The following is a 24,128-nucleotide window of genomic DNA, read 5'->3' as shown; positions in this document are numbered from 1 at the left end:
GCGCCCCCGTGGCTGTGCTGCGGGCCGCAATGCACGATCACCGACCGTGGGGCAGCCGCAGTGGATCCGGCCGTTCCGCAAAAAGATAGGACATGTTCTATCTACGGGACAAAATCCCACGAAAGCACTCCGTAGTGCTTCCGTAAGGTTCCGTTCCGCATCTCCGGATTTGCGGACCCATTGAAGTTAGAGGGTCCGCATCCCTGATGCGGAATGCACGCGGAACGGTGCCCGTGTATTGTGGATCCGCAAAACGGCAACTGGACGCCTACGGTCGTGTGCAGGAGGCCTTATGGACATAGCCCGGAATGTGCACGTTTCTTTACAGGCTAAGCCTGGGTTCACATTGCATTTTAGCCCTGTGCTGGGCTTTCCGTCAGGGGGTATAAGTATGAATAGTGCAGTCTACCACGCTATTCTTTCTGGTCAAAATGACGGAAACAAGCAGAAAGTAGGTCAAAGTGAATGTACCTATCGTGCTATGATACCATTAGTGGGGCATTTAAACGTATCCGTCTCACAAAATGCCCAGCGGAGGGCTAAAAATGCAATGTGCACCCAGCCTTATCTATACCGCACATGTATAACCTCCAATTCTATGCCAATGTGTGCAGGCAGAAAAGGTAGTAGTAAGGGTATGATGCTATTTCGTATGGCGTCAGTCAGCAGTGGAGTCAACTCATGTGGGCACAAGGTCTATAGTCACCCACAGAGCGGCACAGAAGGAAATGCAAGTGTTTTTAGCAGGGAATGACTTCTTTTTAAAGAAAAATACTGTATTTTTATAAAGGTTGGAAAAAACCAAACCACCAGAAGCTAGCAACACAATTCTACATGAGACTATTTGCTGTATTTTGAGCCGTGCGTCCACAGGAAGCTGCCGCTTTACAGGTCACAAAAAAGAACATAAAACAAATGAAAGCTTTTAGTGTTTTTTTTTTATCATTTACTATACAGAAATGTTTATGGCATGAATTACTATATTAGAAATATGTATACACAAGTACATGACAATAGTTTTTTTTTTTTTTTTACAATAATGTATAATACACAATTCTACATATAATTTATATACAAATCTGAATGCAGCACCGGGACTCGTACAGATATAAAAATGCTAAAGAATTATTATTTTTTTCTTTCTTTTAGAAACGTTTGTTACCTGAGGCCATCTATATAGTTAATATAGCATTAACGGCCCAATATATGTAGTGTGTTTAACCCTTTGCATGGCTGGATACTCTAATCTTACACTTCAAAATCCTTCACTTCTCTGATACATTGTAACCCTTCTTAATCCATTGGACAATCCCTATTCAAGTATACTAACGTTAGTATCTAGCTATGGGTGTTACTAAAGAGGCAGCCAGAAGTCTATAGTCATCATACATTAAAGGGGGTGAGTCGAGTGATAAGGGCAAAATGTACCATTGACTGGTACCAAATAGCCTGCCACACAGAAGATATAGCAGGGATCTACAGTATTTATATCCGCTCAGAAGTGACAACTACCACCGTATGCCATTAGACTTGAAGCAGAATCACAAAAAGACGCAGCAAAATGAATACGCCTGTTTAACGGGAAATATAAATGGGCTGTAAAAGATGGATATCATTGCTTGGCAAGGATTCCTTAAAAGACAACAATCACCCGGACAGAAAGTCCTGCAAATCCGTATTAACATTAGTGCTTGCACCAAAAGTAACCAAAAGTGCTGTTTAAGCATTTATTATATGCATATGTATTTTATTTCCCCTGCTTAGCAAAAAATATCAAGACCAATCACTTGACCTACTTCGGGTAACCACTAGGAGTGTGGACTCCAAAACTAAGAGCTGCCTAATTCGATTACTGATTGAGAAATATCCGGAAGTAAAATCCACTATATACGCACGTGGACTGTTTTACCACCCCCAACTTTCAAGAGGCAGCTGACTGAGTGCTATTGAGCTCATTAGCCTACTTTTTCCAGGTATTTTGAAGATAGACCATTTTAACATGTATACATAATGGACATGCATATGATGTTAATATTCGAAGGAACACTAAGCCTAGAAATAAACCATACAAGTAAACCGGAGATAACTTTGCCCTCCCCCTGTCTGTTAATTTGCAGGATTTATTGCATATTCCTGATGCAATCTTGTAGCAATCCTGCAAAGAACACAGAGGTAAATCTCAACAGGAGACCCGCGGAGGTGGTGCTTATCCAACGGGGTTGGGCTTAATCATCTTTTTGTTCTACTGCAAACAGGACAAAGGGAGAGGCTCCTGCTGCAGCCACAAACAGGAGAGTGAGAAGGAGGCGGTGGGAGGACGCGGATGATCTAATTTCGTAAATAGAATCAAAGGACAGGAGGAGATTAAGGGCACAATTACATTTCTTTTTTTGTGTCCTTTCTATGTTTAGCATTCCTTTAAATCATAATGGAAAAGGGAATTTTTCACTTTACCACTCTTCTATTTTGGATTAGAAAACGTATTTGTCAGCTCATATATTAATAAATTGATATCCCATATGCCACCTCGGTGTATAACCCACCCCATCAATTCTACATACTGTCATTTCCTCCCATATGGGTAGGGCATGGCTCATACACTCTGGATTGTGATATTTGGTCTGCTCCTGCTTTTACAATACAGAATCATTCTCTTCTATTTCACCTTTCACGTGTTTATAAAAGCCCAAGAAAGCAAGAACCCCCCCCCCCCCCCAAGAATGGACAACAATTATATCTTCTAGTAAAACCTCTGCCTAAAATCCAAAATTCTATATTTTTCAGGACATCTCGAAATTCCACAACGGACTCTGTGCCGGCTTCTGGCTGGTCTTCAGTTTTACATTTATCAAACATTTTATTGTTGCTCAGTCCCATATATCCACATTATCCATCTGAGAGGCTATAAAAGTAATCCCTTTTCTCATTTGAAGGGAACAGACGTTCGAATAATCAGATGATTGCGACGAGCAATCTGCATGACACATAAAATCTATAAAAAGACAATGCAGTTTATTCCACGTGTCTGTGATATCTTCATTATCGGGGATGTGTTCATTGGACTATACCAGCCGAATGTTTTTGCGTTCATTTTTGATTGGCCACTTGGTTGTATTGCAGCGATCCGAAATAGGCAAACAGGTCCACGTTACTGAGGTTGGGATTTTTTTACAGCACAGCTGTTGAGATGAACTTGCATTGGCGAGGGCCGCTGAGAGAACTGAGCTGCTTACTTGGCTAAGTCAAAAGTTACCTTTCAAAAGTATCACAAACTGGCAACAAAAAGTCATATGAAGTCTAATAATACTGGTTTGCAGGTCCTGAGGTTCTTCACATCAAGGACTAGTGAACACTTCAATGGTGAGGAGGGAATTTCAGGAAACATCAGTCCAGAGGCTCCTGTTTTATCCTCATTGTGTTCGGCTGCACCCTTCTATCCTCTCGGCACAGTACATATTCACTAAACTGTGAGGAGTCAACTCCACCCCCACAAGAGGCTGCAACGTGAAATCCTTTCTGAAAGAGTCTTTCAAGAACCTGTAGAGACAAGAGAAAAGTTTTTAGAAAGATTCTCTCATCATACTGTAGAATTCAAAGAGAAGCAAATACAATGCATTCGGAAAGTCTTCAGACCCTTTCACCTTTTACACATTTTGTTATTTTGCGGCCTTGTGCTAACAAAAAAAATAAAAATAATCCAGTTTCCCCCATTCTGCACTCAGTACCAATACTCAATGAGAAAGTGAAAACAGAATGTTCATAATCTTTGATAATTTATTGAAAAGGAAAAACTAAAATCTTGCCCTTTACTCAGGACTTAGGTGAAGAACTTTTGGCAGCTATTACAGCCTCCAGTCTTCTTGGGGATGATGCCAATTATCTGCAGATCTTCTCCAGCTTTGTCAGGTTGGATGGGGGAGTGGGGGGCGCCGGTGGACAGAGATGTTTGATTGGGTTCAAGTCAGGGCTCTGGATGGGCCGCTCAAGGACATTCATAGAGTTGTCCCTAAGCTGTTCCTGTGATGTTTTGGTTGTGTGCTTAGGGTCACTGTCTTGTTGGAAGGTGAAACTTCAGCCCATTTTGAGGTTCAGAGTGCACTAGATCAGGTTTTCATTAAGAATATCTTTGTACTTTGCTCCATTCAGCTTTCCTTCCACCCGGACCAGTCTCCCTGTCCCCCAGCAAGATGCTGCCAGCACCATGCTTTACTGTAGGGATGGTACTGAGCCGGTGATGAGCAGTGCCTGGTTTCCTTCAGACATAACGCTTAGAATTGAGGACAAAAAGATCAATCTTGGTTTCATCAGATCAGAGAATCCTGTTTCTCACAGTCTGAGAGTTCTTACAAACCCCAGGCAGCTTTCATGTGTCTTTTATTGAGGAGAGGCTTCTTTCTGGCCACTCCGCCATAAAGCCCAGATTGGTGGAGGCTGCAGTTATGGTTGATACTTGAGAAGTTTCTCCCATCTGCACACAGGATCTTAGAAGCTCAGCCAGAGGGACCATTGGGTTCTTTGTCATCTCTTTCTTACCAAGGCCCTTCTCCCAGATTACCTAGTTTGGTGGGGGGCCAGCTCTGGGAAGAGTCCTGGTTGTCCCAAAGTTCTTCCATTTAAGAATTATGGAGGCCACTATGCTCTTGGGAACTTTCAGTGCAGCAGAATGTTTTTGTACCCTTCTCCAGATCTGTGCCTCCACACAATCCTGTCTCTGAGCTCTATAGGCAGTTCTTTCCTTCTCATGTCTTGGTTTTTGCTCTGATATGCACTGCCAGCTGTGAAACCTTAAATAGACAGGGCTGTCTCTTTACAAATCATGTCCAATCACCTTAATTTACCCCAGGTGGACTCCAATCAAGGTGTAGAAACATTTCAAAGGTGATCAAGAGAAATGCGAGGCCCCAGAGCTAAATTTCAAGTGCCATAGGAAAGGGTGTGAATACTTACGTCCATGAGATATTTTAGTTTTTCCTTTTTTATTAACCACCTCAGCCCCCAGTGCTTAAACACCCTGAAAGACCAGGCCACTTTTTACACTTCTGACCTACACTACTTTCACCGTTTATTGCTCGGTCATGCAACTTACCACCCAAATGAATTTTACCTCCTTTTCTTCTCACTAATAGAGCTTTCATTTGGTGGTATTTCATTGCTGCTGACATTTTTACTTTTTTTGTTATTAATCGAAATTTAACGATTTTTTTGCAAAAAAATGACATTTTTCACTTTCAGTTGTAAAATTTTGCAAAAAAAAATGACATCCATATATAAATTTTGCTCTAAATTTATAGTTCTACATGTCTTTGATAAAAAAAAAATGTTTGGGTAAAAAAAAAATGGTTTGGGTAAAAGTTATAGCGTTTACAAACTATGGTACAAAAATGTGAATTTCCGCTTTTTGAAGCAGCTCTGACTTTCTGAGCACCTGTCATGTTTCCTGAGGTTCTACAATGCCCAGACAGTACAAACACCCCACAAATGACCCCATTTCGGAAAGTACACACCCTAAGGTATTCGCTGATGGGCATAGTGAGTTCATAGAACTTTTTATTTTTTGTCACAAGTTAGCGGAAAATGATGATTTTTTTTTTTTTTTTTTTTTTCTTACAAAGTCTCATATTCCACTAACTTGTGACAAAAAATAAAAACTTCCATGAACTCACTATGCCCATCACGAAATACCTTGGGGTCTCTTCTTTCCAAAATGGGGTCACTTGTGGGGTAGTTATACTGCCCTGGCATTCTAGGGGCCCAAATGTGTGGTAAGGAGTTTGAAATCAAATTCTGTAAAAACTGACCAGTGAAATCCGAAAGGTGCTCTTTGGAATGTGGGCCCCTTTGCCCACCTAGGCTGCAAAAAAGTGTCACACATCTGGTATCTCCGTATTCAGTAGAAGTTGGGGAATGTGTTTTGGGGTGTCATTTTACATATACCCATGCTGGGTGAGATAAATATCTTGGTCAAATGCCAACTTTGTATAAAAAAATGGGAAAAGTTGTCTTTTGCCAAGATATTTCTCTCACCCAGCATGGGTATATGTAAAAAGACACCCCAAAACACATTCCCCAACTTCTCCTGAATACGGAGATACCAGATGTGTGACACTTTTTTGCAGCCTAGGTGGGCAAAGGGGCCCATATTCCAAAGAGCACCTTTCGGATTTCACTCGTCATTTTTTACAGAATTTGATTTCAAACTCCTTACCACACATTTGGGCCCCTAGAATGCCAGGGCAGTATAACTACCCCACAAGTGACCCCATTTTGGAAAGAAGAGACCCCAAGGTATTCGCTGATGGGCATAGTGAGTTCATGGAAGTTTTTATTTTTTGTCACAAGTTAGTGGAATATGAGACTTTGTATGAAAAAAAAAAAATATAAAAAAAATCATCATTTTCCACTAACTTGTGACAAAAAATAAAAAATTCTAGGAACTCGCCATGCCCCTCACGGAATACCTTGGGGTGTCTTCTTTCCAAAATGGGGTCACTTGTGGGGTAGTTATACTGCCCTGGCATTTTCCAGGGGCCCTAATGTGTGGTAAGTAGGTAAATGACCAGTGAAATCCAAAAGGTGCTCTTTGGAATATGGGCCCCTTTGCCCACCTAGGCTGCAAAAAAGTGCCACACATGTGGTATCTCCGTACTCAGGAGAAGTTGGGGAATGTGTTTTGGGGTGTCTTTTTACATATACCCATGCTGGGTGAGAGAAATATCTTGGCAAAAGACAACTTTTCCCATTTTTTTATACAAAGTTGGCATTTGACCAAGATATTTATCTCACCCAGCATGGGTATATGTAAAATGACACCCCAAAACACATTCCCCACCTTCTCCTGAGTACGGAGATACCAGATGTGTGACACTTTTTTGCAGCCTAGGTGGGCAAAGGGGCCCATATTCCAAAGAGCACCTTTCGGATTTCACTCGTCATTTTTTACAGAATTTGATTTCAAACTCCTTACCACACATTTGGGCCCCTAGAATGCCAGGGCAGTATAACTACCCCACAAGTGACCCCATTTTGGAAAGAATAGACCCCAAGGTATTCGCTGATGGGCATAGTGAGTTCATGGAAGTTTTTATTTTTTGTCACAAGTTAGTGGAATATGAGACTTTGTATGAAAAAAATAAAAAAATAAAAAATCATCATTTTCCACTAACTTGTGACAAAAAATAAAAAATTCTAGGAACTCGCCATGCCCCTCACGGAATACCTTGGGGTGTCTTCTTTCCAAAATGGGGTCACTTGTGGGGTAGTTATACTGCCCTGGCATTTTCCAGGGGCCCTAATGTGTGGTAAGTAGGTAAATGACCAGTGAAATCCTAAAGGTGCTCTTTGGAATATGGGCCCCTTTGCCCACCTAGGCTGCAAAAAAGTGTCACACATCTGGTATCTCCGTACTCGGGAGAAGTTGGGGAATGTGTTTTGGGGTGTCTTTTTACATATACCCATGCTGGGTGAGAGAAATATCTTGGCAAAAGACAACTTTTCCCATTTTTTTATACAAAGTTGGCATTTGACCAAGATATTTATCTCACCCAGCATGGGTATATGTAAAATGACACCCCAAAACACATTCCCCAACTTCTCCTGAGTACGGCGATACCAGATGTGTGACACTTTTTTGCAGCCTAGATGCGCAAAGGGGCCCAAATTCCTTTTAGGAGGGCATTTTTAGACATTTGGATACCAGACTTCTTCTCACGCTTTGGGGCCCCTAGAATGCCAGGGCAGTATAAATACCCCACATGTGACCCCATTTTGGAAAGAAGACACCCCAAGGTATTCAATGAGGGGCATGGCGAGTTCATAGAAATTTTTTTTTTTTGGCACAAGTTAGCGGAAATTGATATTTTTTATTTTTTTCTCACAAAGTCTCCCGTTCCGCTAACTTGGGACAAAAATTTCAATCTTTCATGGACTCAATATGCCCCTCACGGAATACCTGGGGGTGTCTTCTTTCCGAAATGGGGTCACATGTGGGGTATTTATACTGCCCTGGCATTCTAGGGGCCCTAAAGCGTGAGAAGAAGTCTGGAATATAAATGTCTAAAAAATTTTACGCATTTGGATTCCGTGAGGGGTATGGTGAGTTCATGTGAGATTTTATTTTTTGTCACAAGTTAGTGGAATATGAGACTTTGTAAGAAAAAAAAATAATAATTCCGCTAACTTGGGCCAAAAAAATATCTGAATGGAGCCTTACAGGGGGGTGATCAATGACAGGGGGTTGATCAATGACAGGGGGGTGATCAATGACAGGGGTGGTGATCAATGACAGGGGGGTGATCAATGACAGGGGGGTGATCAATGACAGGGGGGGTGATCAATGACAGGGGGGGTGATCAATGACAGGGGGGGTGATCAATGACAGGGGGGGTGATCAATGACAGGGGGGGTGATCAGGGAGTCTATATGGGGTGATAACCACAGTCATTTATCACGCCCGTGTAAGGCTTCATTCAGACGTCCGGATGCGTTTTGCGGATCCGATCCATCTATCAGTGGATCCGTAAAAATCATGCGGACGTCTGAATGGAGCTTTACAGGGGGGTGATCAATGACAGGGGGGTAATCAATGACAGGGGGGTGATCAGGGAGTCTATATGGGGTGATAACCACAGTCATTGATCATGCCCCTGTAAGGCTTCATTCAGACGTCCGGATGCGTTTTGCGGATCCGATCCATCTATCAGTGGATCCGTAAAAATCATGCGGACGTCTGAATGGAGCTTTACAGGGGGGTGATCAATGACAGGGGGGTAATCAATGACAGGGGGGTGATCAGGGAGTCTATATGGGGTGATAACCACAGTCATTGATCATGCCCCTGTAAGGCTTCATTCAGACGTCCGGATGCGTTTTGCGGATCCGATCCATCTATCAGTGGATCCGTAAAAATCATGCGGACATCTGAATGGAGCTTTACAGGGGGGTGATCAGGGAGTCTATATGGGGTGATCACCACAGTCATTGATCATGCCCCTGTAAGGCTTCATTCAGACGTCCGGATGCGTTTTGCGGATCCGATCCATCTATCAGTGGATCCGTAAAAATCATGCGGACGTCTGAATGGAGCTTTACAGGGGGGTAATCAATGACAGGGGGGTGATCAATGACAGGGGGGTGATCAGGGAGTCTATATGGGGTGATAACCACAGTCATTGATCATGCCCCTGTAAGGCTTCATTCAGACGTCCGGATGCGTTTTGCGGATCCGATCCATCTATCAGTGGATCCGTAAAAATCATGCGGACATCTGAATGGAGCTTTACAGGGGGGTTGATCAATGACAGGGGGGTAATCAATGACAGGGGGGTGATCAGGGAGTCTATATGGGGTGATCAGGGGTGATCAGGGGCTAATAAGGGGTTAATAAGTGACGGGGGGGGGGGGTGTAGTGTAGTGTAGTGGTGCTTGGTGGGACTTTACTGAGCTACCTGTGTCCTCTGGTGGTCGATCCAAACAAATGGGACCACCAGAGGACCAGGTAGCAGGTATATTAGACGCTGTTATCAAAACAGCGTCTAATATACCTGTTAGGGGTTAAAAAAAACACATCTCCAGCCTGCCAGCGAACGATCGCCGCTGGCAGGCTGGAGATCAACTCTCTTACCTTCCGTTCCTGTGAGCGCGCGCGCCTGTGTGCGCGCGTTCACAGGAAATCTCGCGTCTCGCGAGAGGACGCGCCGGCGCGTCCAGGAGGAATGAATCAACCACCTCCAGGACGCGTCTGTGCGTACAGCGGTCCGGAGGTGGTTAAATTTGCTAACATTTTCTGAAATTCTGTTATCACGTTTTCATTATTGAGGACAGAGTGCAGAATGATGGGAAAAACTTGAATTTTTTGTTTTCGCAACATAAAATGTAAAAAGACTTTTTCAAATAAACTGTATTTCAGGATGGCAGCACAATAATCAACTACTGGAGAAAAGTCAATTGCTGAATTGTACGATGGAAGGTTAGGAATTCTAAGAATTCCAATTTTCAGGAAAAGCATGTTACTCGTTTCCCTATTGATAAAACAAAATTAACGGGACACACATGTAGCTGGTCCGGTATTAGCCTCCACATACAGTATGATTTACATGGTTCCTGTACTATATCTCAATGCTATCTTATATAACACCAACATATTCCCCAGCGCTGTACAGAGATTGTCATCCTACACATCAGTTCCAAATCTAATTTCATTATGTCAGACAAACACTAGGGCCAATTAATCTACCAGTATATTTCTAGAGAGACGGAGGAAACCGTAGTACCTGGGGCAAACACGGGGAGATCATACAAACTCCATGCAGATGTTGCTGTTGGCCGGATTAGAAGACATGGCTCCAGCACAACACCTGAGCCACTAGGCCCTCATTGAAAGCATAAATGGCAGACTATAAATGGAAATAAATGGGATTTGATTTGTTGGGCTAATGTAAGTGACTTGACCACTCATGTTATTGTGTTAGTGAGGATAGTGCCATGATGTAAAAAAGGGAATGGAGACAAGTAGGTGGTCGCTGATCAATAATGAAAGGAGAGTGGTCAACCAGAAGCACAGAGTGTTTTAGGATATGTAGATGTTGAGTGAGCTGGCGACCTGTCCATTTATGATGTGAGGGAGGAATTGAGACAAGCAAGAGCAGTGTATCCAGCAGCACTAAGTATTTAAGGAGAGTACTGTGCTGATCTTCTGGGGGTGGCCAACAATCTACTAAGGTGATTATGCTTGCGAGGAGGAGGCTGCAATGTGACAGGGGACAGTAAAGTAATGGAGGCAAAACAAGCAGACAGTAGATAATTAACAGAATGAGACCCCATCACAGAAAATAAAAGAGAAGCTATATAGACAGTACTGATTGATAGTCCAGTAAAATAAAATTAATGCAAAAATTAAAATCCCAAACACAAATGATTTTGGAACGAAGGTTATAAGAAAGAAAATACTGTTGGTCTTATGAGAGCAGTGTAGCTAATAAAAACGTCATAATGCAGAGGAGGCCCGGCCCTTCTATACCCAATTATATTATTTTTACAAAACCAGATTCATCCCACGGGGCCATTTTCACATCTGTCAAAATGGACGATTTTTGTCTTAAGGTCATGATAGATTGCTAGTGGAAAACTACGCCATAATGTAAACCCTCTGAGCCTTATTAAGCTAAATACTGGAAAACCCCATAACTGCACCTGGTGAAATATCGCTCTTAATAATGGCCAAATTTGTAATTTTATCACATTTTCAGAAAGAAAGTTGGCAGGCTGAAAAGACATATGTTATCAGCTGTAATTCTAGGTGGTGATTGTTAAACACTTGCTCCACGGCAGCATGTACCTATGCCCAAGAAGGATATTAGGAGACATTACTTTGGAATTAGAAGGGCTGTCCGGTTTTTTAATTTGCAGAACAGCCTGGAATACCTGTGGTGAAATCCATACTCTCCTTCCTCTCCCTGCTCAATTCTGGCTCCCTGGCTCTCTTTATTGGTCTTCTGGTTCCGATCTGTTAATTTCGAGACGGATGGGGTCACGTGCACCACTACAGCCAGTGTTGGGTCACATGACGCTTGGGGACACGTCACCACTGAAGCCAGTCACTGGATGCAGCAGTGCATGTGACTCTGTCCTTGCAGAAATTGACAGACGGATCTGGAAGACCAATGAAGAGAGAAAGGGATCCAAGCTCCCTTTGGGGAGTAGTTTTAAAGTAGTCACAAAAGGTACACTGCTGCTCCTTTCAATGTCGTGGGTCAACAGAAACACCAAAGTGTTGCGCTCTGCTGTCCCATAGATATCGAATAAAGCAGCAGTGTACTTGCCTGACGAACGCGCCATTCAAACGCCTCACTGCAGTTGTGCAGATGCTTGGGAAACCTGTTCTAGTGATTGAGGGGGTCCCAGCAGTGAGGGATCCCCTTTGTAGAACACTTTCAAGTCATTTTAGATGGTATGACTCATGTCTACAAAATTCATTTTGGGTCTATTCACACGTCCGCAACTGTTTTGCAGTCTGCAAATTGCGGATCCGCAAAACACGGACACCAGCCATGTGCGTTCCGCATTTTGCCTATTCTTGACCGTGGCTGTATTTTTTTTGCGGGGCCACGGAACGGAAGATGGATGTCCACTTGGCACTCCTCTCTAGAACTGCTGATAAGAGCCGCTCCATATATCTCGGAGTCGTCATTTTAGGCAGCAGTAGCACCGGACCCTGACAGGGAGGCCCCCCATACAGAACAGATGTTGGCCGATCCCACAGAAATCTCTGGGCTCAGCCGACATATATCTAATATGAATGGCAAGCTTAAAAAACACCTGTAATCTTTCCTAACATACCTACTTTAGCAACTACTTGTATCCCCTAGCGTCTATTCTTATGACTCTGTTGTACCCATCATTTATTATTCCTGCTAGAAGTTATGAATGAATTGCCAGCAGAAGGACCAGATAGGTGTTACCAAATGGGGGGGGTTCCTGCACAACCTGACACTATCCTATCAGTGCTACCAGTGTCAGACTATGCAGGGACACAGCCCTAACTGGTAACACCCATCTGGACCATCACGGCAAACTGCTAGTAGTTCACTGATAATTTCTAGAAGGAATAATAAAGAAATGGCACAACATAGAGTCATAAGAAAAGGTGCTCAAGAATTGTTGTCACCTGGGGAATGCAAGAGGTTAGTCAGGAGATATTACATGTCCTCTTTAAAGGGGTTATCCAACGTTTCCAACAGCAAGTGTGAAAGTACCCTAAAAGGGGTTATCCAACGTCTCCAACAGCCCCCCCATGTGCCGGGCCCCTCACAGGTAATATACTTATTCCGCTTACTGCGCCGCTCCTGGTCCCCTTCTGCCATTGGCTGCTCCCCCCGACACCAGATGTTTTCATCCGTGTACAGGGAGAAGCAGTAGCGGCGGTGTGGGGACCAGGAGCGGCGCAGATAGCGGGGTAAGTATATTACCTGTGAGGGGCCCGGCACATGGGGGGGCTGTTGGAGACGTTGGATAACCCCTTTTAGGATACTTTCACACTTGCGTTTTTCTTTTCCGGCATTGAGTTCCGTCACAGGGGCTCAATACTGGAAAAGAACTGATCAGTTTTATCCCCATGCAATCTGAATGGAGAGCAATCCGTTCAGGATGCATCAGGATGTCTTCAGTTCTGTCTTTTTGACTGATCAGGACGGAGATAAAACCGCAGCATGCTACGGTTTTATCTCCGGCCAAAAAAACTGAACACTTGCCTGATTTTTTTCCATAGGAATGTATTAGTGCCGGATCCGCAGACCAAAAAAAATGTGAAAAAAATAAATGCTGGATCCGTTTTTCCGGATGACACCGGAAAGACGAATCCGGCATTTCAATGCATTTGTAAGACGGATCAGGATCCTGCCACATTTTGATGGAACTGCCTGCTGGAATCCTCTGCCGCAAGTGTGAAAGTAGCCTAAGGCCTTGATCACACCCGACAGTAATGATGCAGCACATTGGTCGTCCTGTGAGATGATCCAATGTTACTCGGATGCCACCACTTAATTCATGTGCATAAAGCACAGCAGAGAGGTGTCCTCGCAGAGAAACCTCTCACTATGTTCCTATCGTACATACACCTGGCTGGCAGCTTAAAATCTGGTGCTTATTTTTCTGGATGATTCCTATTGAAGTACCATAAGCTATGTAAGGAACACACACTTGTTAACAGCCCATGGGCACTTTTTAGAGGAACTTTTCCTTTTGGAGAAAAAAAAAACATAGCAGATCAATTTTTTTTTTTTTACAGTCCATACCGCAGGCTCCATCATTTAATTATGAGCAAGACATAAATTATGCATTAATACATTGTTGCATTCTCTGAAATGGCAGAACATTTTTTATAATATCTTTTTTGGGTAATTGGGCGTATGGGAGGCTGATCGCATTCAGTCAAGCTAGATATTTACCTGTATAAGTTCTCTGCACACTGCTGAAATGCCCTATATGTTATGTATATACCTAGAGAGTGAATTAGATGTTCATAACGCCATGACACCTAGGATAACCTCAGAATGGGCGTGCAAAAGAGTGGAAACCAAACCCGTGTTGTCGTTTGGGGGATTTTATGTTTTTAATCTAAGAATCTGTCACAATAATTAATCTTCTATAGGAGTATATTTAGTGAAAATATAGGACCTTTAAATGAAAGAACTACCTTACATTAACCCCTTCCCAAATTTGGATGTAATCGGGGGCTCCATAGTAGTAGTACCTTATCCTAAATGGATGCAGAGCTGCATCCATTGATGGTCAGTTAAGCAGAGGGGGAGGCTCCTTTTTGTCACCCATCGCACCACCCATCCTGAGACGCATATGCAGAGGAGCCGATGGTTGCTATGGCAACCTGAGGCCTAACTAAGGCCCCTCCGGCCTGCCATGGCTGCATGTCTATTAGGCATATCCTAATTGATTCTTACTGACAGGCATTAATGCTTTGGTATAGTGATTATGCCAAACATTATAAAAGCATCAAGGGATTGCATTGTGAAGCTCTCTAAAATAATTAAATAAAAAAAGTGTAAAAAAAAACAAAGAAAAATGCCCTTTATACAGTGGATATAAAAAGTCTCCACATCCCTGTTAAAATGTCAGGTTTCTGTGATGTAAAAAAAATGAGACAAAGATAAATAATTTCAGAACTTTTTCCACCTTTATTGTGACCTATAAACTGTACAACTCAATTGAAAAACAAACTGAAATCTTTTAGGTGGAGGGAAGAAAAAATATAAAAATAAAATAATATGGTTGCATAAGTGTGCACACCCTTAAACTAATACTTTGTTGAAGCACCTGTTGATTTTATTACAGCACTCAGTGTTTTTGGGTAGGAGTCTATCAGCATGGCACATTTTGACTTGGCAAGATTTGCCCACTCTTCTTTGCAAAAACACTCTGTCAGATTGTGAGGGCATCTCCTGGGCACAGCCCTCTTCAGATCACCCCACGGATTTTCAATCGGGGTCAGGTCTGGGCTCTGGCTGGGCCATTCCAAAACTCTAATCTTCTTCTGGTGAAGCCATTCCTTGGTTGATTTGGATGTATGCTTTGGGTTGTTGTCATGCTGAAAGATGAAGTTCCTCTTCATGTTCAGCTTTCTAGCAGAAGCCTGAAGGTTTTGTGCCAATATTGACTGGTATTTGGAACTGTTCAGAATTCCCTCTAGCTTAACTAAGGCCCCAGTTCCAGCTGAAGAAGAACAGCCCCTTGGCATGATGCTGCCCCCGCCATGCTTCACTGTGGAGATGGTGTTCTTCTGGTGATGTGCAGTGTTGTTTTTGCGCCAAACATATCCTTTGGAATTATGGCCAAAAAGTTAAACCTTGGTTTTATCAGACCAGAACACCTTTTTCCACATGCTTTTGGGAGACTTCAGATGTGTTTTTGCAAAATGCAGCCTGGCTTGGATGTTTTTCTACGTAAGAAAAGGCTTTCGTCTTGCCCCTCTACCCCATAGCCCAGACATATGAAGAATACGGGAGATTGTTGTCACATGTACCACACAGACAGTACTTGCCAGATATTCCTGCAGCTCCTTTATTGTTGCTGTAGGCCTCTTGGTCGCCTCCCAGACCAGTTTCCTTCTCGTCTTTTCATAAATTTTGGAGGGACGGCCAGTTTTTGGTAATGTCACTGTTGTGCCATATTTTCTCCACTTGATGATGACTGTCTTCACTGTGTTCCATGGTAGATCTAATACCTTGGAAATTCTTCTGTACCCTTCTCCTGACTGATACCTTCTAACAATGAGATCCCTCTGATGCTTTGGAAGCTCTCTGTGGACCACGGCTTCTGCTGTGGGATGCGACTAAGAAAATTTCAGGAAAGACCAACTAGAGCAGCTGAGCTTTATTTGGGGTTAATCAGAGGCACTTTACATGATTTTGAATGTGACTGCTTAATTCTGAACATAGCTACATCCCCACTTATGCAACCACATTATTTTAGTTTTTTTTAGTTTTCTTCCCTCCACCTAAAATATTTCAGTTTGTTTTTCAATTGAGTTGTACAGTTTATAGGTCACATTAAAGGTGGAAAAAGTTCTGAAATTATTAATCTTTGTCTCATTTTTTACAGCACAGAAACCTGACATTTTAACAAGGGTGTGTAGACTTTTTATATCCACTGTGTGTGTATATATATATATATATATATATATATATATATATATATATATATATAATTGGAGTGCTGCCTTTTTTCTCTTTTGGAATTATATTGACATATATAATACAGTTAACATGGTGAATGGCATAAAAATAATGCAAAAAGTAATGTTGAAATTCTATCAAGAAAAGTTAATCAATAAGTTATATATACCCAAAAATGGTTTTATCAAAAACCTGACTTGTTCCACACAAAAAAAGCCCAAATACGGTTCAGTCGATGGAAAAATCTAAAAGTTATAGCTCTTAAAATGCAGTGAGATAAAAAACTTTTTTTATTGTCCCGTGAAATGTGCTATTATTGTGCAGAAGTAGTAAAACATAATAAAAACCTAGACATGTTTGGTATCGCTGCAATCGTACTGACTGAATTGCTGGGGTTTTTTCCCCATCAAAAAGAAGTTAATAAAAGTTAATCAATGAGTGATAATTGCCGCAGAATGGTGACACTGAAAATACCACTCATCTGCTACAGCTACTTAGATGAAAAACTGAAAAAGTTATGTCTCTTGTAATACAGGTGAAAAAAACTATTTAAAAAAAAGGCAGCATCATAGCGACCAAGACTGGGCTGACACTGCCCATCTCACTGTTCTGGACCCGAGCTGTTTCCTGCTGATCTCCTCTCTCTGGTGCGCTCAACACACAGGAAAAGCCAAGAGATATCTGCGCAGCCAATCACTAGACTGAGCCGGGGATAGGAACGGCAGCAGCGAGGGGTCAGAAAGGTGAGTAATGCTTTTATTTTATTATTTTAACATTCCACCCTTTACCTAAAAAATGTAACTCAACAACCCCTTGAATAGATTCCACATACACAAATAATAAAGCGCTGTATCAGGAAATGGTGATAATACGAGAACCCATGTAAATGGTTCCCATCGCTATAGCTTACCTGCACAGAGTTTAATCTGCAGTAGCCATTAAGTGGAAACCTGATGACGTGAGTTGGGTCTTGGTTCCATCCAGCATTTACAGAGTTACACATGACATCTCCAGTCTCAGGAAAAATCTCCTCTATTAACGCTTTCTCCCCACTCAGTGCAATCCTCTCTCCAAGATCTGGAGTCACCCGCACCACTAGACAGTCACATGGCTGGAAATGCTTCCGATGCTCCTTGTCTTGTTTCCACCTCTCGAGTTCCTTCACCATCGGATGGAGTTGATAGTATTTGGCTTCTTCATATAGTAGATTCAATTCCTAGGGTCACATAAAAGGAAAAGTAAGCCCGTGTCTACCAGACACCAACCAAATAGCCAACTTTAAAGCAACTGAGAAGCACATTTTGGACACGACACATTCAAGGCGAGAATGGTCTTCGTTTCCGACACTACTCAAAAATGAATATAAATTTTTTCATAAAGTTTATTAAACTCCTGTCAGGTTACAAACTTTGGGTGAAGCCAATTCTGACCTTTTGCTTTCCCTGCCAAACTGAGCAGGGTACTTTCCTCAATACAGTATGACCCTGTGATAGAGTTTCACCCTTCTGGTTGACCTTTCCCCCAGGCAGTGAATACCCATTTTGGCTTCTGCAGAGTCCTGTCTCCCAACGTATCTCATCTAAGTGCTCTTGATACTATTGTCTTTGGCACTTACAAAGAAACTTCTTCCGATTTTTTTCTTATTTTACACCTACGAAGTCATAATTATGCCAAGGCTACGCCCACCCTAGCCAGAGGGCTAAAATTCCAGAGGGACGAGTGGGTAGAAAACCCTGCTACGGCCCATGGCACTGCGGCTTACGAAGGTTATCCCTGTTCTGAAGCCAGGATGGAGGGGGAGGTAGAAACTATCCCAGTATAAGTTTTAAGTATGGGTGTGTGTGCGGTATGAGGGTCGTCAACCATTAAATACATTTTGCAAGGTGAAGTGAACTACAAAACAAATCCTTAATAAATGACTATAGTTCACTCAAAACACAATGAGGCAGATTGATTGAATTTAGACAAAAATATTCCAGACAGGCAGGAGGAGAGCCAAATTTTTCAAAGCGGCACACACTGTGTGACAGATTTGGTGCATACTTTTCTCTTTACGCCACCACTTTGTCGGCTTACTTGAACCAATACTGTGGCCCACACCCTTCTTAAATCTGGTGTCTTTTAGAACTCCTTTTCTTGACATTTTACAAAACTGTTTCGTTAGGTGCAAAAACGTGTCTAAATCATGGCCTGTATCACAGTGTTTTTGCACTATTTGCACCATAACCATGGCACATCTGCTTAGTAAATCAGCCCCAGTGTTTTCTTTTTGGCTTTATTCCCCCTGGACACCCCTCGAGGCTACTATCCTGCCACCCCGTTCATCAACGCAGGCCAGATGAAGGCATTTTTTACTTAATTTTTATTCTAATCTCCTTGAGCTCGTTTTAAAAAAAACCATCTCGTTCGAACACGACACAGGCTTAAGATGTCAACACTTTTCAATGATGCCCACACAGTTATGGATTTGTGAATGAAAGAGATGAGTCAGATCTATACCCGACACTGAGCTGCATCTTGTAAAACCTGCAAATGAAGAAATAAAAATGGACTGGCTGAAATCTCAGGAACTGTGTGCAAGCACGACATCTCTTTACTACCTTTGAGCATGCAAGGACATTTTTCATTGACGTTTTTGTGTTTCCTACAACCAGTTCGGTAAAAGAAAGATGAAATATTTCCCATTTTGTAAAGGCACGTGGGATGAGCTAAAAGAGCCTGATATCACCAGTCTCATTCTCCCTGTTAAAAAGTCTCAGAATCCAACATACATTAAAATCCTCCGCACCTGGAAATCAAATGAACATATACAAAAAAATATAATTTTCTAAAAATTAGTCATGCTTAGAAGACAGGATTGAACTTTTAATAGCGAATTTCCATTTACATAGTTACCAGGAGCTAATTAACTAGCTTCACATCGCAGCCCCTGGCCGATGTAATTACACATGCCCGAGAGCCCTTATAACTTCTCGTTCCCCTTATATAAAGTGGAGAAACACAGGTCTGATATTAGCCGGCACCCTGATCGATTGGCCACATGCTGAGGACAAGCTGTTAACACTCATTTCAGATGCACCATCTCCATCAATGCCCTAAAGACTTTATACCAACAGTATCAATGTGTTTAGTCCAAGAAGAAGGATAAATGAAATCATATCACTCCTCCATTTGTATCCGAAAATATGGAAAGTAGAGATTTAGTCACGACTAAATGGTTGTAATCTGCAAAGGTTCAATAATTTAATAAAATGGCAATCTTAAAGGGGTTCCCCAGTGTAATGATTTTTTTTCCCCTCAGTACCCCAAACACTGCATATTTTTGCCAACTATGTCTGTTTTTCATGTCAGCACTTTCCTTCTCCTGTTCTCAGCATCACTGCATCCTGGCAGGAAGTTTTCATGCAGAACTTCCTGTTGTTATCCGCTTCCTGCTGGGTTTGCTTTACTCTGTACTGTTTCTCAAGGCTTGCTACACTGTTCCCTCTGCAGTAATCACTTCTACACTTCCCTTCTCCATGTTAGTTAGGCGGAGCAAACCCTGTGAAACATTACAGAGCAAAGCATGGTTAGCAAACCCAGCAAAAAGCTGATGAAAACAGGAAGTTCTGCATGTAAACGTGCTGCCAGAAAGCAGTGATGCTGAGAACAGTAGAAAGAAAGTGTTGACATGAAAACCAGGTATATAAGGCAAAAATATCCTGCATTTGGGATACTCTGGGCAGATTTTACATGACTACAGCACCCCTTAATTTTTTTCTTTTCTCGGCTGTGATTGGCGAAAATTATTATTTTTTTTTTTACATCTTTCTCCTTGGCTGAGCATGCATGTGTTGTTACATAAATGAAAAAAGGAATTGTTACATAAATGAAAAAAGGAAACTAAAACAAGGAATTACCAAATTAAAAACAAAAGAAGGAAGGTATATGGAAGAAGATAAAGAACTAGCTGACTGCCTCAATGAATATTTCTGTTTAGTTTTTACAAAGGAAAATGAAGGAGAAGGACCTCAGTTAGGAAAGAAGACTAATGAATCTTTTGATGCATGTGTCTTTACAGAGGAAGAGGTTCTAAGTCAGCTGTCTAAAATTAATACAAATAAGTCACAGGGGCCTGATGGGATACACCCAAAGCTATTAAAAGAGCTCAGCGTTGAACTAGCAAAACCATTAACAGATTTATTTAACCAATCGCTGGCAACAGGAGTCGTCCCAGAAGATTGGAAATTAGCAAATGTTGTGCCCATTCACAAGAAAGGTAGTAGGGAGGAATCGGGCAACTATAGGCCAGTAAGCCTGACATCAATAGTGGGGAAATTAATGGAAACCATACTTAAGGAGAGGATTGTGGAACACCTAAAATCCCATGAATTGAAAGATGAAAAACAGCATGGGTTTACTTCAGGGAGATCATGTCAAACTAATCTTATTGATTTTTTCGATTGGGTGACTAAAATAATAGATGGAGGAGGTGCAGTAGACATCGCTTATCTAGACTTTAGTAAGGCTTTTGATACTGTCCCACATAGAAAGCTTATCAATAAAGTGCAGTCTTTGGGCTTGGACTCCCATATTGTTGAATGGATTAGGCAGTGGCTGAGGGACAGGCAACAGAGGGTTGTAGTCAATGGAGTATATTCAGACCAAGGTCTTGTTACCAGTGGGGTACCTCAGGGATCTGTTCTGGGACCCATATTGTTTAATATCTTTATCAGCGAAATTGCAGAAGGCCTCGATGGTAAGGTGTGTCTTTTTTCTGATGACACAAAGATTTGTAACAGGGTTGATGTTCCTGGAGGGATACACCAAATGGAAAAGGACTTAGGAAAACTAGAGGAATGGTCAAAAATATGGCAACTAAAATTTAATGTTGATAAGTGCAAGATAATGCACCTGGGCCGTAAAAACCCAAGAGCAGAATATAAAATCAGTGATACAGTCCTAACCTCAGTATCTGAGGAAAGGGATTTAGGGGTCATTATTTCAGAAGACTTAAAGGCAGGCAGACAATGTCATAGAGCAGCAGGAAATGCTAGCAGAATGCTGGGGTGTATAGGGAGAGGCATTACCAGTAGACAGAGGGAGGTGCTCATGCCGCTCTACAGAGCACTAGTGAGACCTCATTTGGAGTATTGTGCTCAGTACTGGAGACCATATCTCCAGAAGGATATTGATACTTTGGAGAGAGTTCAGAGAAGAGCTACTAAACTGGTACATGGATTGCAGGATAAAACTTACCAGAAAAGATTAAAGGATCTTAACATGTAAAGCTTGGAAGAAAGACGAGACAGAGGGGATATGATAGAAACTTTTAAATACATAAAGGGAATCAACACGGTAAAAGAGGAGAGAATATTTAAAAGAAGAAAAACTGCTACAAGAGGACATAGTTTTAAATTAGAGGGGCAAAGGTTTAAAAGTAATATCAGGAAGTATTACTTTACTGAGAGAGTAGTGGATGCATGGAATAGCCTTCCTGCAGAAGTGGTAGCTGCAAATACAGTGGAGGAGTTTAAGCATGCATGGGATAGGCATAAGGCCATCCTTCATATAAGATAGGGCCAGGGGCTATCCATAGTATTTAGTATATTGGGCAGACTGGATGGGCCAAATGGTTCTTATCTGCCGACACATTCTATGTTTCTATGTTTCTATGTTAATGGGAGAGGGTTGTAAACTGTTGTCAGATACCCCTGGCATGCAGCTTGTCTGCCCAAGAGTGAAAGAATCAGGCAACTTCTGCCATTTAGGGAGAGTTGGGAGAACCCAATACAAATTACTCTGCTAGCCGAGCCCATTATTATTATTATCGGCCGACCATCTAATTCGTTGTACATTTCATGTGTATGGCCATCTTTAGGCTCGGTCTACACTGCCCTTTCATCAGGTTCCCATGGCTTTTTAATAGTCATAAGTCGTAAGACAATGGGATCCATCAGGTTTTTCACATAGTGTATTCATCATAAGTTTGATACCACTGGAAGCCATGACCCTAGTGTGAACAGATCATGCTTCCGCTCTTATACTTGTGTTTTGTTACTGTCCTCTGTGCTCATATGTGAAATCTACATATACACAATAGCAGGCCGTGACGGGGACGAGCCTCCCTAGCATCGCGGGTGACGCTAGGGGAGATGCAGCGACACGGGTGCCAGGTAAGTATAACCTCGGGCATTGGGGGGGTGCATTATAGGGGTTGGATAACCCCTTTAAATTGTCCAATTCTGAGTATGGCAAAGTACCAGTTATACATGCCATCTTCAAGACAACCTATTCCAGGCTACATGTTGCCAGCCTTACTACAAGTAACACATCAAAGGTTGAGAGAAGCCCTAGGTTATTTTCAGAGATCATAGTAAAAAAAAAATTCTGTCGTAACGCTGTCTCTTGGGCGTGAAAGCCAGAGCTGTCTGCAGCATTGAGGGGTATTAAATCTGAACACAGCTAGAATTAAGAGTTGTGTAATAGCCGGGCCGGCTCCTGAATGACTGCACCTAATGGTGCCACTGTGATTTCTGTTATGACTGTTCAGCAGCAACCAGTGTGAAAAGTATCTCAGTCAGAATGTGCAGCGGCACAGAGTCCCTACTCTTCTGTATTATGGAGCGGTAGGCACTCCGAGTGCTGCCATATGGTGCCTCTCTTCTTCCCTGGCATCACCATTGGATGGAACATAGCACTGAGAAAATCTCAAGTGTGCCACCATATAAAATCACTGGTACAGTACGGGCCCAGAGCAGTCTATAGGCTCCATCTGACGGATCCATACAACACAGATCCATAATATGACTATAAGTATCGGCACAATGCACATCAATGGATGTAAAATGTGATGTTTATGATCAGATATCTACTGGAATTTTTATATAGATATTGGAACGTAGATATAATCTATCTAATATCTATCTCTCTATATCAATCTACTGTATCTCAGATCTATCTATTTCTCTATCTACTATCTATCTAATATCTCATATCATATCTCTTTATATATCTATCTAGGGTCCTTTTAGAAGGTCAGATTATCAGGCAGATTATTGAGGATGAGCGTTTGTATAAATGCTCATTTCTGATAATTGGAATATGTAAAAGGTGTCAATAACCATATGTATGAGCAAGCGCTCGTTCGGCACCAAAAATCATTGCTCCTTTGCAGCAAATAAAACTGCCTAAGTGGCGATCTGCTGCCCCAGGAATAATGATTTTCTATGGGGACAGGCTCTAGGGATCACTTGATCCCATACAGTGGAGGTGATTGCCGCCGGTAAATGCAGCCCTCATCTCCGGTGAAGATCAGACAGTTATCGGGAACTTTTAGTTTGTTCCCAATAATCTATCGTTCTGTGTAAAAAGAAGAGGGGCGGACAGCACACCCATTTCGATATCGTCTCCAGCGAATGTGGTAAGCCTTCCTGTGCAGATCGGATAATCTGCATATACAAGAAGGATGGAGACAGCAGGTCCTTTTGTTGGAGTTTACTCCAGATGCAACGTTTTGCCTTGACAAAGGCCCTCTAGCCGAAACGTTGCATCTGGAATAAACTCCAACAAAAGGACCTGCTGTCTCCATCCTTCTTCTTGTATATGCAGATTCTCTGTCTTTGTAAGAGATCCCTAATATATCTCTATCTGCATGGCCACCTGTCTATCTACATAGCTATGCACATGTGCATCTGTTTATCTATGACAAAGACAAGGAAGTAATTCACATAAAGTGCATCCAGTTGGCCTGCCTTTCTAACGCCAGGAGGTTCTAGGTACAGCACTATACATATATTTCACGCCCCCCCCCCCCCTTCCCCATGCACCACAAGCCGTACAGACCGCCCTCCACAACGGCGGCTCCTGGAAGATCGGCAGAAATTAACAGGGATCTCAAATAGTTCAACACTAAGTATTCCAAAACTTTTAACAACTTTCACAACTGCCGGGGCAAAACGAATCGAG

At 42.2% G+C, this 24,128-nt stretch overlaps 1 protein-coding gene across 4 annotated transcripts in view; it reads right to left on the bottom strand.

Moving 5' to 3' along the window:
* Positions 1-2,326: 2,326 nt before the first annotated feature.
* The window catches only part of KCTD15 (potassium channel tetramerization domain containing 15), a 46,687-nt gene continuing 24,885 nt past the window's right edge, over positions 2,327-24,128 (bottom strand). For all 4 annotated transcript variants that reach the window (XM_040409428.1, XM_040409432.1, XM_040409431.1 and 1 more), the window contains 2 exons: positions 17,092-17,397; positions 2,327-3,537 (listed from right to left, as the gene is read on the bottom strand). In XM_040409428.1, coding sequence (XP_040265362.1) covers positions 3,385-3,537; positions 17,092-17,397 — 459 coding nt within the window. In that variant the 3' untranslated portion in view covers positions 2,327-3,384. The remainder of the gene's footprint in view (positions 3,538-17,091; positions 17,398-24,128) is intronic.

The sequence above is a fragment of the Bufo bufo genome, chromosome 10, assembly GCF_905171765.1.
Source record: "Bufo bufo chromosome 10, aBufBuf1.1, whole genome shotgun sequence".
NCBI lineage: Eukaryota > Metazoa > Chordata > Amphibia > Anura > Bufonidae > Bufo > Bufo bufo.
Note: the sequence above shows the minus strand (reverse complement) of the source record. Positions and strands in the feature narration are given on the sequence as shown.